The following is a 14,881-nucleotide window of genomic DNA, read 5'->3' on the forward strand; positions in this document are numbered from 1 at the left end:
TGATGCAGAACGGATTGCATCAAAGGTGTCCTTGAGATAAGCAGCCATGAAATACAACTTTGATAGCAAATGTAGTGCTAGTAAGATGGATGTATTTAGTGGAGACTGTTTTTAAGAAACTTATTAAAATTAAAAAAGGGGAGTCTAAGTTTTCCTTGAGTGTACAAGTCACCAAAGTTAGCAAAAGTGCAGCATTCATCACGGGGAAATGTTGGTGGAACTAAAGACAACTAGTGAAAGACCCAAACAGACTAATATCATGTGACAAAAGAAAAATTATGCATTTATTTACGTGACAATAATTGGGCGAATTGGCTGCAATCCGATTTTGAGAACAAAAATGTGTGTGGACAAAATGGTGAAGACACTGGTTGGGTTTTACCCGCGGGTCGGGTTTTACCCGCTGGTCACGTGTTGCCCACTGTTTTGGGACCGTTAAATAATGAGGTGTTGATGGGGCCCCGCAATAGGAAAATTCCTAAGAAGTTTGATGGCTTTATAAGGTATTACACTAGGATACTAACAATTGCAAATTAATATGTATTTAGGAAATGTTTAGTGCAATTTTTCTTTACTGTATTTAATGAATTATGTTTTGTTTAAGGGGATGGTGATGTGAAATAGTGTATTGTGTCTCGCGTACCATTCGAGACCGTTTTATTGTTTGTAAATGTACAAGTGCAGGAAACGGACACTGGCAGGACATTCGAACCGCAAGTTAATTTTGGTTGACTCCTTGCCAGATGGACGCGGCATGCCGTGGGTGAATACGCTTGGAGAATACATGAGTTGGAAATCACGTTCCTCTTCATGGAGTTACTTGCCACGTGGGGTTATGGGAGATTTGGTTTCAAATATCATTAGGGGTTCACCTGCTGTTACTCTGTTTTCAAGTGCCGCTCCTGGTAGGCATAGGAATGCCTTATTTGGCGAGTGAATATGGCAGGGAACATATTACAACTACTAGGTTCATATCGTGACTCTTTTTTTGTTTGTTTTTTCTCCCCTTCAGCGACTACTTTTTTCAACCACATCAACTTACAGTACAGCACAATCTCAGAATTCTGCACGGCAGACACCTGTCAGACCATGGCCGTAGGCAGCACGTAAGTAAGCTCTTTGCGCTGCATGCATGCTTCTGTTTGTGTGAAGTTAGCCCAATGTGTGACCAAATAGGTGGTGAGCAATGTAATGCCCAGAGCAGCAGGAGTAGAGAAACGTACAAGAAGAGGAAAGAAACATTGTGGAGAACTGGGAAACTGACAAAAGGTTACATCGAACTTGGAAACAGTCAGGTATATCAGTGCTTGTAATGGCCGAGGTTGGTTGCTGCAAGTCTTCATTGAAGGGAATTTGTGCTGTTGAATTTTACCTTTAAGTCTTAGCAGCTCCTCTGAGCAATATGAAAATCCTTGTTTGATACCACATATAGGGGCACATGTATCAAGCAAAGGAATTGCGATTCCTTAATAGCGATTTTTAAGGAATCGCTATTGAGGACTCGCAGTTCCTTATGCTTGTAGGAATCGCTAAATCAATTGCGATTCCTAAACATTACCTATTAGCGAATCGCAAATTGCAATTTGCTAATAGGGAATGCCTTCCCATTCGTTCCTTTGGTTCCTAGAGGCCCATAGGAATGAATGGGAGACTATTAGCAATTTTCGAATACCAAATAGGTAATCGCAAATTGCGAATGCAATTTCAAGGGTGATAGGTGACCAAAAGGTCGCCCTGATTCACCCCCAAAACTGGCATGTGTGCGCGCCACATGGCACTTAGAAAAATGCTATTTGCAGCATTTTTCTAAGGACTTGCAAATTACCACTAACTTGAAGTTGGTAGTAATTTTCAATTCCTTAATGCTAAGTTGCACTCTCAGATTGCTTCTTGCACTGCATTTAAGGAATAGCAAATTGCGATTCCTTAAATTAATTCGCAAAATAGATAATCACAAATTTTGCGATTCCCTATTTTGCGATTGGGTTTGGGCTTGATGCATCCCAAATAGCTAAATACAGGTCGCAAAGGGGCAGTTTCTGCGAATTGGGCCATTTGCAACCAGTATTTTGCTTGATGCATGTGCCCCATAATCTAGACCCATGGAAAGAAAATACATTAATCCTGTTGAATGCAGAAGTGCCATAAGCAGACATAGGAGTCTATACTAGACTGTGATTGGCTCCATGGGCAGATACCAGAGGTTAGTTTGATAAGCAGATAACCGCATCTGTACTGAATTCAAACCTGTTCCCTAGGAACATATCTGCTGCGATGCTGAATGCAGATATATAGACCAGTACCTCCACTGGACAGATTTGTCATAGCCGACCTGTGTCTAGGTCGGATGCCAGTAGTTGTGCTGAACACATACATCCTGTGCCACAACAGGCGAGTTGCTGAATATGGACATAGTTAGCTGTGCTAAACTCTGGCATACATAGCTCTGCTGAACACCAACCTCTCCCATAGGCAGACATTGGCAGTCCTAATCAACATACTCTGCACAGACTCTTTCCCCATGTGGGCTCCCCACTTCCATGGGCTCAAGGGTATGGAGAAGACGTCACAATTATTCCATGCTCTTCGTCAGATCCTGGAAATGCAAGTGGTTAAACCTCAGCTGAAAGGGCTGATGCAGGAGTTTGGATAAACACGCTATTTTTAGCCAGGTTCTGTTCCATTCACTGTAACTAGAGATTCAGCTGAACAAAGGTTTCCATTCTGGGAGCCCGGGTATCCCTAGGGCTATCTGTGCGGCCTACAGTCCGTGCTTATGGTCGCAAATTACAGTATTGGTATTACACGATCCTGTTGTCTTCTCGACCCCAGCCCTCTGTACAGCGACCTTGCTTTCTGTATAGGTTCTCCTTTTATACATGCCTAAACATAAATTAAAGAAAGGCCTGCATTGTACTTAAAGCTCAGAAAAAAAGGTAAACTTGTAGGCTTCAGGGTGCGAAATATCAATGGGTCGTGGAGCATTTAATGTCTGTTAAGGTACCTCCCAATCACTTGAGTCTACCAAATGCTTGGAAACCTTAGGGCTCAGGACATGAGCTCAGACCATTCATCACTCCTATCTAGAGAAAATCCTAGTCCCAGCAAAAAAAAGGGCGGGCTTCCACCGACATGAAAGCTAGTCCACCCCAAACCAGTGCGTTCTTTTTCCAAGAGGCGTAACACTGAAAAGAAAAGATAGACGGTGCATGAGGACCGCTTAGCATCCTAGATCATACACTTAAGAGGCCAATACTTAAATAGATAGCCAGTATAATCTTGCCCCAGTTTCCAAGAACTGCTGATTCATAGAGATGCAGATTTTTGCCGCTCATATAAATGTTCCCTGTAGAGCATATTCACCTACGTAGCCACACCCTTTATGTATTTTTAAGGGCCTCAAGATTATATTGCCCTAGATTATGTGTGCTGCAGATAAATTTCAGACACTAAGAATTTATTGTCTTAGATTATACACCACCTTACAAATGGGTCTTGCAGGGGCCTTAAGATGTGTTGCCTCAGATTTTAATGTCTTCTAAAGGCTATGACAGATGGCAAAATTGTATGGGCATGTTTTGTATGTCCGCTACAGGTGATCTTGCAGATATCATTGTCTGTATTGGCATAAATAGTAGAGACGAACTATGGTACTAGAGAGGCCAACTAGGTCCTCGGGTAGCCTAGGCAACAGTTAATTAAATTTGCATTGGTCAATGGAGCAGCAAAAATAATAAATAAGTACTTGCTGCGCAGTATATGACGGGACACAAGGTTGAAATCTCACATTTATTAACACCATCTATAGAGAATCACTTGATTACAGGGTGTAGTTCAGGTGCTCTCACAGAAATAGTGAAAGTGCGTGAAGTGAGGGGTTGGTGACATTTAAAAATACATCACATTGACAACAATAAACAAGACTCCAAATAATTGAATGTAATGAAGGGGTTTTTGGTGTAGAAAGAAGTCGACGGCGTTTCGATCTCATTTGTTAGAGATCATCATCAGGACAACAAGAGTGTGAGCAAGAGGAATCTACAGGGGAAAGAACATGGTATCAACCGTAGGTCTCAGTTAAAAGTACACAGTAAGGAACAGTCAAGGATAGAACTCCTTGAACCAAGAATTATTGAGAACATTCTATGCAACAAAATTGTACATAAGAGATTTTCACGATAAATTGGTCTGTGAGCCGCAGTACTATAAAGCTTCCTTGACAAAACAATAGCAGGAAGGGCCAAGTGATAGAAAGCCATACATGGGCGAATGGCTAAAATGACAGTAAATGTAGAGATACATATTATTCAGGAGCGAGTGAAAAGAGAAAAGGGGAAAGGAGGAGGTTATTTGAGATGCCAAGCGTAGAACACGTAGTGAGATTAAAACGGACTGTGGAATCTGCGGGCAACCGTGCGTGGTGAGGGCGCGCGCGCAAGCTGGTGCACTTAGCACTGGTACAGACTATGGGAACCGGGTAGAAGAGTTACTTAGTAAGGTCAGCGGGGGGGCCAACGTTCCTGGGAAGCCACAAAAAAGAATGAAGCCTTTAAAAAACAGTAGAGCTAGGGAGGTAATTATTGAAACCAGAGCACATGATCTTGAATGGCATACATAATGAATGCTTAATCATGTTTTTAATTGGAGAAATTGATATTTTTAAAAATAATAAACAAAACTTGAAAAGTAAAAGAAATTATTAGTGCTGTGTAGTACATGGGAATTTGGGTTGTATAAAGTTAACTATTTGTGTCACAATTTGAACAGAAAATAAGGTTCATGCGTAGGCCTTTTTGTCACCAATTTAAAGTTTAATAACACAGAAAGGAAAAACTTTTGTTTATATCAATTATTGAAAGGGAGCAGAGGGTTGAGCTGGCGAAAATGTGGCTCATAGCTGGAGGACTTAGAGGCATGCCGGATGCGTCTGGTGAAGCGTCGGGGGTGGCAGAGTCTTTCCTCCCAAGGGGGTGGGTAATTCAGTGTTGCTAAGGAGAGAGAAACATTATCGCCATATGTTTTCACTGCAATTGTATATATGTAAATATGGTTGGACTTGTTCATATTTACAAGTCCAACCATATTTACATATATACAATTGCAGTGAAAACATATGGCGATAATGCGAGATTAAAGAATCCTATTCCACTCTTCAAGGGTGTTTAGTCCATTTTCGATCGATCTGCATATAAACATCCATTTGCATTCCAATTTGTTGAGGATGGCTTTAAGATCTCCGCCTCTGCTGTTGGGATGTACTATGTCAATCACTTGCCATTTGAAGTCTGATTCGGAATGTCCTTTCTCAATTGAGTGCTCCACAATAGGAGCCGGTCCCTCTAATTTTTTTCCTCTGTGTGCGGCAGTGGAGGGTCTCTGTGCGCTGCAACCATGGCTATGTGCGCCAGGAACCAAACCGCGTGTGTCTGCTGCGCAAAATGCCACTTGTTTTTGGTGCCCTCTGTCCCACTTGTTTTTTGTGCATTTCTGCCCTACTCGTTTTTGGTGCCCTTCTGCCCTCTGTCCCACTCGTTTTTGGTGCCCTTCTGCCCTCTGTCCCACTCGTTTTTTTGCCTTTCTGCCCTCTGTCCCACTCGTTTTTTTGTGCCCTTCTGCCCTTCTGCCCTCTGTCCCACTCGTTTTTGGTGCCCTTCTGCCCTCTGTCCCACTCGTTTTTGGTGCCCTTCTGCCCTACTCGTTTTTGGTGCCTTTCTGCCCTCTGTCCCACTTCGTTTTTCCCTGTTTTTGTGCCCCTTTTGCCTTCTGTTCCGCTAGTTTCCCCAGCCGCTGTGACATTTGTTAAAGTATTGCTGTTAATCAGAGCCCCTTCACGGCTCCGATTAACAGCAATACTTAAACAAAAGGCCACAGTCTGCCCCGTGCTTTACTAACAAAACGTAGTCCGTTTCCAAACACAGCGCATACTTTAGCACACGCTGTGTTTGGAAACTGACTACGCTTTTGTTAGTAAAGCGTCGGGCAGACTTTGGCCTTTTGTTTAAGTATTGCTGTTAATCGGAGCCCGTGAAGGGGCTCTGATTAACAGCAATACTTAAACAAAAGGCCACAGTGTGCCCCGCGCTCCACAAGCCCCACCAGCCCCCCGCCTCCTTACCTGCACTCCTTACGCCCGCTCCACCGCCACCGCATTCAAAAGTGCCTGATGTTCGCGCCGCTCGCTTCTTTAAAGGGGCCGGCGGCGCGACTCTCTCCCGCAACGTCCTGTGTACGCGCTCCACGCAAGGCGGTACGCGGTGACATCAGGGCAGGTGCGCGCCCGCCCTAGAGGGAACGTAGGCCATAGTAACTCTACATCGTATTCTGCTCTTATGCTGGCTGATTCGAGTTTTTATTTTTGAGTGGTTTGTCCACCATAGATTAAATGACACGGTCAGTGGATGCAGTAACTCACATTTTCAGAATTACATTTGAAAAGAAATTCAATTTGTGCGTCACAGTGCCATGCTCAAAGACCTTGGTGTTTTATTGTGAGTGGACATGCTGCGGAATTCCCGCATTTGAAATGACCTAGCACTGGTGAAAGGCCTAGGCTTGAGTGTAGAGTGTTGGAGAGGCGCAAGGGTTTTTGCATACTTACCAGGTTGTCTTTAATGTTGTGTCCACGTTTAAATACGAACAGGGGTGCTTCATTAGTGATGTGGATAGAGGTGATAATGGGCCAATTTTTTAAAATCATTTTTGTTATTTTATTGCTTGCGGTGCAGAATGTAGTGACGCAAGCAATACGTGACATGGTTTTCTTTGGCTTAGGCTCAAGTAAGGGTGTCTCTGTGTGAGTGCCATGCCCGTTTCATCGAGCGTTTTACCAGGCGTTTGGGGTAGCCTCTGCTCCTAAGCTTGTTGCATAGGGTCTCTGCCTCAATAAAGAAATCTTCCTTGCATTTACAGTTTCTACTTATCCTTAAAAATTGGCCATAAGGAAGTCCGTCTCTAAGTGCTTGTGGATGGGCACTATTGTAATGGAGCAACATATTGCGTTCAGTGGGTTTTCTATATAGTGTGGTATAGAGACCACCTTCATCAGGTTTGACTATCACGTCCAGGTAGTGTATCTGATTATTGTATCTGATGATTGCTAAAGTCATAGGTGAAATTGAGGTCAGGTTGGCAGTTATTGATCCATGTGCAGAAGTTTTGTCATTCAAACGGGTTACCTTGCCATATCATGAACACATTGTCAAAGTATCAATGCAAACTTCTGATCTTGTGTCGGTAAAAATTGACTGGTTTGAGGACAAATAGTTTTTGTATGTGATCAACATTGAGAATAGCAAAGTTTGGGGCAAAAACAGCACCCATAGAAGTTCCCATGCATTGCTTGTAATATTTGCCAATTAAACAGGAAGTCGTTTTTGGTAAGGGCTAGTTCTAGTAGTGAAATGATAAATTCAGTGGGTACTTGGTGTGGGCTGAGACGGTTGTTCAAGTGGTTTCGGATAACTGCAATGCCTTTGTCCTGAAGAATATTCGTGCATAGTGTATCTATATCGGGAGTCACTAGGCGTTCACATGTGGGATCAAATAGCTCTTGTTCAACCAGATTGATAAAATGTGTGGTGTCTTTAACGTAGGCTATGGTATCTTGTACCAAATCGCAAATAAACCAATCTATGTATCTACCAAGGGGCTCTAGGATCAAGCCACATCCTGAAAGAATAGGTCTGCCTGGGGGATACTCTAGGTCTTTATGAATCTTCGGTAATAATTACAATACAGGAGTGCGTGGGTTTTTGTTATTGAGGAAACTGAATTTGTTGTGACTAATAAAGCCCTGATCTTCGGCTTCTTTGGTGATGTTAAGGATAAGGTTCTTAATTTAAGGGAGGGGTTATGTGGCAGAAGTTCATAGTGTGTGTTATTACTCAGTTGGCATAGGATCTCATTGTCATAAGAGGTTTTATTTTGGATCACAATACCGCCTCCTTTGTCACACGGTTTTATGATTATTTGTTCCATACTCTTGAGTTTGGACAGACTCTTCCTCTCATCCAAGCTTATGTTATGAGAAATGAAGTTGTGTTCCTTACGCAGTTTCTCCAGGTCTTTCAAGACTACGTTTTCAAAAGTCACTACCTCAGAAGGTAGAGACCCGGTGGGCGGGTTGAAAGTGGATTTAGGACGTAGTCATGTCGTGACAGTATTGGGTAAAGTCTCTCTATTCAGAAAAAATTATTTTAATCTTATTTTCCTGAAGAATTTAAACATTTCAGTCTGAATCGTGAACCAGTCAGGCTTCTCTGTCATGACATATGAGAGTCCTCTACTTAATAGGGAGATCTCAGTGGAGGCCAATTGATGGTACGATAGGTTGAAGATGGGCATCTGTTCTAGGGTGGAGTTAGGGTTATCCTCTGGCATGATGTCTAGTACTGGTAACCCCATTGTTTGCGCCTCGTTTGGCATTCGCCCGGTGGAATGTTGTATCTCTGCTTCACCCTGCCTCTCTCTGTTTGAAAAGGTTGGCATCTGCCTAAAAATAGGGGGGTGCTGGAGGAAGTACTTGGACCTGCACCTGGGTCAGATGTGTCTGAGTCAGCAGAGGAATCCGAAAAAGTCACTGGTTGCCTATTCGTGAATCTACACTAATACCCCTCTCCAAGATGGCCACCGCTTGGGCCATGCCTCCACCACGCATGCCGGGGCCTAGCGCGGTCCAGCGTCTCAGCATATCAGATGTCACTGTTGCACCTCCACCCCAGGAAGTGCTCAGACCTCTCCCACATCCTTGACTGAAGAGGACGTGTTCGGACTCGCGCCTCCATTAGGTGATTCCAAGGACTCGAAGTAAGTCTGCCTCCGTAGCACCGCTACTCCCTAAGCACCCCCGAAATTCGGATTAACTAACTTGCAATTTCCTTCCTTAGTTACTCCGGAATTCCTTGCAGTGAGAAAGATCTGAGTCTCCTCCCACGTTCTACCCGCCAATCCCGCCCCCCAGTAAGTTTACCCTTAACGCGCTGTAGCCTTACTCACGTAGCCACCCCGTCATTTCTCTCGGCTAACCCGTTTCTCTCTCCTTAGCAGCACCATATTACCCACCCCCTTGTGAGGGAGGACTCTGCCTCCCCGGCGCTCCACCCAATGCACCCGGAGTGCCTCTGAAAGTCCTCCATCAATGCGTCGCATTTTCCCCAGCATTACCCTCTGCTCCCTTTCACTAATTACATTCCCTCCCTCCCCAGCTCTACTGTTATTCAAGGCTTCATTCCTTTGCGTGGCTTCCCATGAACGTTGGCCCTCGCTGACCTTAGTAAGTAACTCTTCTACCCGGTTCCCATAGTCTGCACCAGTGCTTAGTGCACCATCTTGCTTTCGCCCTCACCTCGCACGGTTACCCGCAGATTCCAGTCCGTTTTTATCACACTACGTGTTGTTTCATGCTTGGTCTCTCACATAACCTCCTCCTTTCCCCTTTTCTCGTTTCACTCGCTCCTGAATATTGTGTATCTCCACATTTACTATTATTTTGGCTATTCGCCTATGTATGGCTTTCTATCGCTTGGCCCTTCCTGCTATTTTGCCAAGGAAGCTTTATAGTACTGTGGCTCACCGACCAATTTATCGTGAAAATCTCTTATGTACAATTTCTTTTCATAGAATGTTCTCATTAATTCTTGGTTCAAGGAGTTCTATCCCTTGACTATTCCTTACTGTGTACTTTTAACTGGGACGGACGGTTGATACCATGTTGTTTCCCCCTCTAGATTCCTCTTGCTCACACTCTTGTTGTCCTTATGATGATCTCTAACAAATGAGATCGAAACGCCGTCGACTTCTTTCTACAACCAAAACTCTTTCATTACATTGAACTATTTGGAGTTTTGTTGATTGTTGTCAATGTGATGTATTTTTAAATGTCACCAACCCCTCACTTCACGCACTTTCACTATTTGTATGAGCACCTGAACTACACCCTGGAGTCAAGTGATTCTCCATTGATGCCGTTAATAAATGTGTGATCATTTCAACCTTATGTCCAGTCATATACTGTGCAGCAAGTACTTATGTATTATTTTTGTTGTTCCCCTTGACCTATGCGTATTTAAGTAAGTGTTGCTTAGGGGAGGCGGAGCTAGCGAGCACCGAAAATGGCCGCGTAGTTCCCGGGCTCCGCCAGCGCCACAAACAATCCTGCAAAATCCTGCACTAAACCCACTTGTTCCATACCCCCGACGCCCCTGAATTAAGCGGAGCAGCCGAGGATCGCGAGGACCCGACCAGAGCGGAATTCCGACGGCCCTGACGGCGGTGGCTGGCTCGCCCTCCCTCTCACTGGGCGGACCGCGGACTCTGGCACACCGGCGATCCGCGCTGCGTGCGGCGGCGGGCAGAGAGCTCGCCCACCCCACTGGAGCACATATTTCTCCCGCTGACGACGATCGCGGACCCGGCGGCCAGAGGACACCGGATGCCCCGGGGCTCCGCTGCCTAAGACGGTGAGCCTGCCTGGAGGGTCGGAGGGACCCCAGCTACGCCATTATACCACGGGCAGAGAGGGGCACAGGGGAGGTACCGGAGGCGCCGAGTGGTGCGGGGTCCGCACACGGTGCAGGGACGGCGAACAGGCGACACCCTGAGAGCCCCTAACTCCCGTGATTGCGCCCGGGATTCTGGCTAACCGATCTGGGACTCTACTGCATCTGGGACCCAGCCGACCGGATAGTTGACAGCGCCTGCAACGATCGGATAGTATAACTACTTTGCCTCCTGCTGACACCGACTGCTCCCCCTAGGAACTTTACCTGAGCTTCGCGTGTAAGGGGAGAAGCAACCCCAATGCTGTGGGGGCGCCACGTGCTACAGGCCGCCCGGACTACCTTCCTTCCCACGCCATTAGGGAGGTGAAAGGGTGTAGGTACAGTGACCAGACCTCAGTTACCCCTTTCTTGAGACCCGGAGCGCTTTACTGAACTGTCGATTGCGCCAGAGCGGACAGCGTTGCGCATACGGTGTGCCACGGCTGGCACAGGTTGCTACCAGTCATGGGGAAGGGAGACAGGACCCAGAGTAAGCTCCCCTTCTCACAGCGACGAGTGACAGCGCCTAGTCCCCAGGCCCTGCGCATGGGGGAGACTAACACGGGGGAGCAGCAGGTAGAGGACGCGGACATTAAAACAATGCTCCGCTCCATGGAGCAAAACATTCAAACGAACATAGCGGCTCTAGGTTCCAAGATGGACGCCATGTCCTATAGAATGGACCGCATGGCGGTGCGTCTAGACAAACACGCGGAAAGACACGATATGGCCGAGAGGCGAATCACGGAGGTGGAGGAGGCTCAAACGGACCTAGACACGGCAAGACATAGGGCGGAAACGCTCATAAAAACATTACAGGACAAAACGGAGGATTTGGAAGCGAGGTCACGACGCTGCAACCTCCGCATCACTGGCCTGCCGGAGACTACCCAGACGGGGAACATGGAACTATTCGTAGAACGCTTGCTCACCACGCTCCTGGGGGACGGAGTATTCTCGACAATGTTTGTTGTAGAACGTGCGCACCGCACACTGGGTCCGAAGCCCAATCCGGGCCTCCCCCCACGTCCAGTCATAGCGAAACTGTTGAACTACAGGGACAGAGACACGGCACTCCGGCTGGCACGAGCCAAAGGGAACCTACAATTTGAGGGGTCGGCGATCTCCATTTTCCCGGACTTTACAGCGAGGGTACAGGAAGCACGCAAACACTTTGCCCCACATAAGAAACGCCTGAGGGATATGGGCCTAGACTATGCAATGCTGTATCCGGCCAAATTGCGTGTGAACAGACAAGGCCACTCACATATCTTCACCGACCCTGCTGAGTTGCAGAAAGCTCTAAAATCTTGGGCCAGGCAGAAGACGGACGTCCAAGCTGAGCAACAGAAGGCGGCGGACTCCAACCACCACGACGACCTGGAGTGACATGGGTGTACGATCTCTGGTGCACAGTGAACTACTGAGGGAGACGCTGCTGTCCTGGAGTCTGGAAGGTCGCTATTCTGGCTGTGAGAACTACTGAGTCGATCGGACAGACAAGTGGGGCAGGGAACTGGAAATAGGAAATGACTACTGGGAGTACTGCACAAGGTACCCATTGACCATGGACCCCCTGGACATGATAGCGGCTGGTGGGTTGGAGGGGGCGAATATGGAGATGTGCGGGCAGAAAGGTTGGTCATGGGGGTAAAAGGGGGGGGGGAATAACCGTACTAAAATGTGGGTTTGTGCTTTGATATGTTGCGGGTGGTGCTGGACGGAGGCGGGGGGCCGGGCTCCAGAATCGACAGCTGAGCTCTTGGGAAGTGCTAGCTGGCTACCTCTGCCTCCACGCGCTATGCACACAGGGCTGTTGATATTGTTGTCGGGGTGGGATGGGTGGAATGGGAAACTGCAAGACCGATTTGGGGTGGGTCTGCTGTGGGTGGCGGGGGGAATGTTGGGGTATGAGTTCGGGTTTGAGATGTTGTTGCATTTGACTGCCGAGATGCTGACTGCTGTGGACTGGGCTGGTTCAGATATACATGAGATTGCCACAGACATGCCGCGTCCACTGCTTAATCTTACCCCTTCGGGGCGTCTGACACACAGGCTTGGTTGCCTCCTAACTCGCACTGTCCAACATGGCTGGAACTGACGTAAATGCCCCTCAGATAGGCGCGGCGCAGGCTCACCTACGGGCTCTGACTTGGAACGTCAGGGGCCTAAACGACTTTAGGAAACTGCGCAAAGTCATTAGTTACTTGCGTAGGCATAATATAGATCTCGCATTCCTGCAGGAGACACATTTACCGCTTAACAGCAAAATGTTGGCACACAAAGGTATAGCGGGATGCAGTGTAGCAGCGGGCTTCACCACTCACTCGAGAGGGGTAATCACATGGGTCAGCCCACGCTCCAAATTAACGTTGACGTCCCTGGAGACGGATCCTGAGGGGCGTTACGCCATCTGTAGATGTAGGGGCAGGGGTCACGATTTATTACTAGTTAATGTGTATGGACCTAACTATGATTCTCCCGCTTTTTATGTGGAGTTGGCCCAGAAATGCAAGTCATATGATTACTCGACTATGCTGTGGGGTGGGGATTTCAATCTGGTCCTTGACCCAACCCTTGATAGGTCTGCGGGACCCCCCAGAACCCCGTCGGCAGCTGCCACGGCTCTCCAGTCAGAACTGGTTCACTTGGAACTGGCGGATGTGTGGCGCAGTCGACATCACTACAGAGGGGGGTACACTCACTACTCAGCTTATCACGCACTCCACACCAGAATTGATTACTGGCTGGCATCACACAAGATCACCAATAGCTTGAGGGACTGTCAGATATTACCACGCACACTATCAGACCACTCTCCTCTTCTCCTGGTCCTGGAGACGCCGGTGCTTGGAGTCCCCCCCCCTTTACGTGGCGCTTCCCCCCGTATTCTCTGCTGGACGAGGTATTCAGAGGGGAAATTGCAAACGAAATTGACAACTTCTTTGAGATCAACGTGGGCTCGGTGAAGAGCTTCCAAACGCTATGGGAGGCCTTTAAGGTCTATATTCGTGGGATAGCCATGGCCAAACACTCCAGTGTCTTGAAATCCATTAGACAGAGGCTGAAATACCTTGAGAACCAGCTGTCAGAACTAGAAGAGAAACACCGGGGCGACCCTGACGGAGACACCTTGGACCAAATCAAACGGTTGTTGACAGATTTTAACACAGAGGCGGACAGGGAGGTACAACACATGGGTAAATACGCTACGGCCCGCACCTATGGCGAGGGTGAAAGACCTGGCTCCCTACTGGCCAAGATGATCCGGCACGAAAGACGTCCAATAATAGTGGGTGAGCTGGTTTCGAGTACGGGGGAGACACTCACGGACGAGGAGCAGATACTGGGTGAATTTCGGCGGTACTATTCCACACTCTATGAATCTCGGTCTACTGGAATGGAGGGGGCAATCGACGACTACTTAAGCTATATTAAAATGCCGCAGCTGACCAACTCGCAGAGGGAATTCCTCATGATGCCCATCCAAAAGGATGAAATATCGGAGGCACTAGATGGCATGCGGGCCGGCAGCGCTCCGGGCGCTGATGGGTTGACGGTAGGCTTCTACAAGGCCTTTAAGGAGCAGTTGATCCCCTTCCTCTCAGCACTGTTCGACGACATTTGCTTAGAAGGCCGCATGCCACCAACCATGCGAGAGGCACTCATTATAACGATCCTTAAGCCAGGGAAGATAGCTACTGAGTGCGGTTCATACAGGCCCCTCTCACTGATCAATGTCGATGCTAAACTTTATGCTAAAGTCCTTGCGACTCGACTCGCACTGCTCGCCCCGGAACTGGTTGCCCCAGAACAGGCCGGTTTTATAGCCTCCAGAAACCTCACGTACAATATACGCACAGTTCTGGGGACGATGCAGCACGTGAAGCCGGAGAATAAGGCGCTGGCAGTATTTCTCGATATGGAGAAGGCGTTTGACTCTGTAGAGTGGCCCTTCATGTCCAGAGTGCTCAGAAAGCTGGGGCTGGGCGAGCCCTTCCTACAAATGATAGGCGCCTTGTACTATAAACCTTCGGCCAGGCTGCGAATCGGCGACAGAGTCACGGACGCGTTCGGGATAGGCAGAGGTACTAGACAGGGCTGCCCCCTCTCCCCATTACTATACGCCCTAGTAGCGGAGCCCCTAGCATGTGCACTTCGTGAATACCACAGTCATGAGGGCATTAATTTCCCTACTTACAAGATCAGTATCTCCACGTACGCCGACGATACACTCTTGTACGTTAGAGACCCGGAGCTCAACCTCTCCTCAGTTCTACGGGAGGTGGTGCAGTTTGGAGCCTTGTCTGGTCTAAAGGTGAACTGGACCAAATCGGTGGCGT

General features: G+C 47.6%; 1 protein-coding gene across 3 annotated transcripts in view; it reads left to right on the top strand.

Moving 5' to 3' along the window:
• The window catches only part of MOB2 (MOB kinase activator 2), a 305,579-nt gene that overhangs the window by 277,599 nt on the left and 13,099 nt on the right, over positions 1-14,881 (top strand). For all 3 annotated transcript variants that reach the window (XM_078682761.1, XM_078682760.1, XM_078682759.1), the window contains exon 3: positions 1,013-1,106. In XM_078682761.1, the coding sequence (XP_078538887.1) occupies positions 1,013-1,106 (94 nt within the window). The remainder of the gene's footprint in view (positions 1-1,012; positions 1,107-14,881) is intronic.

This window comes from Lissotriton helveticus, chromosome 3_1 (genome assembly GCF_964261635.1).
Source record: "Lissotriton helveticus chromosome 3_1, aLisHel1.1, whole genome shotgun sequence".
Classification (NCBI taxonomy): domain Eukaryota; kingdom Metazoa; phylum Chordata; class Amphibia; order Caudata; family Salamandridae; genus Lissotriton; species Lissotriton helveticus.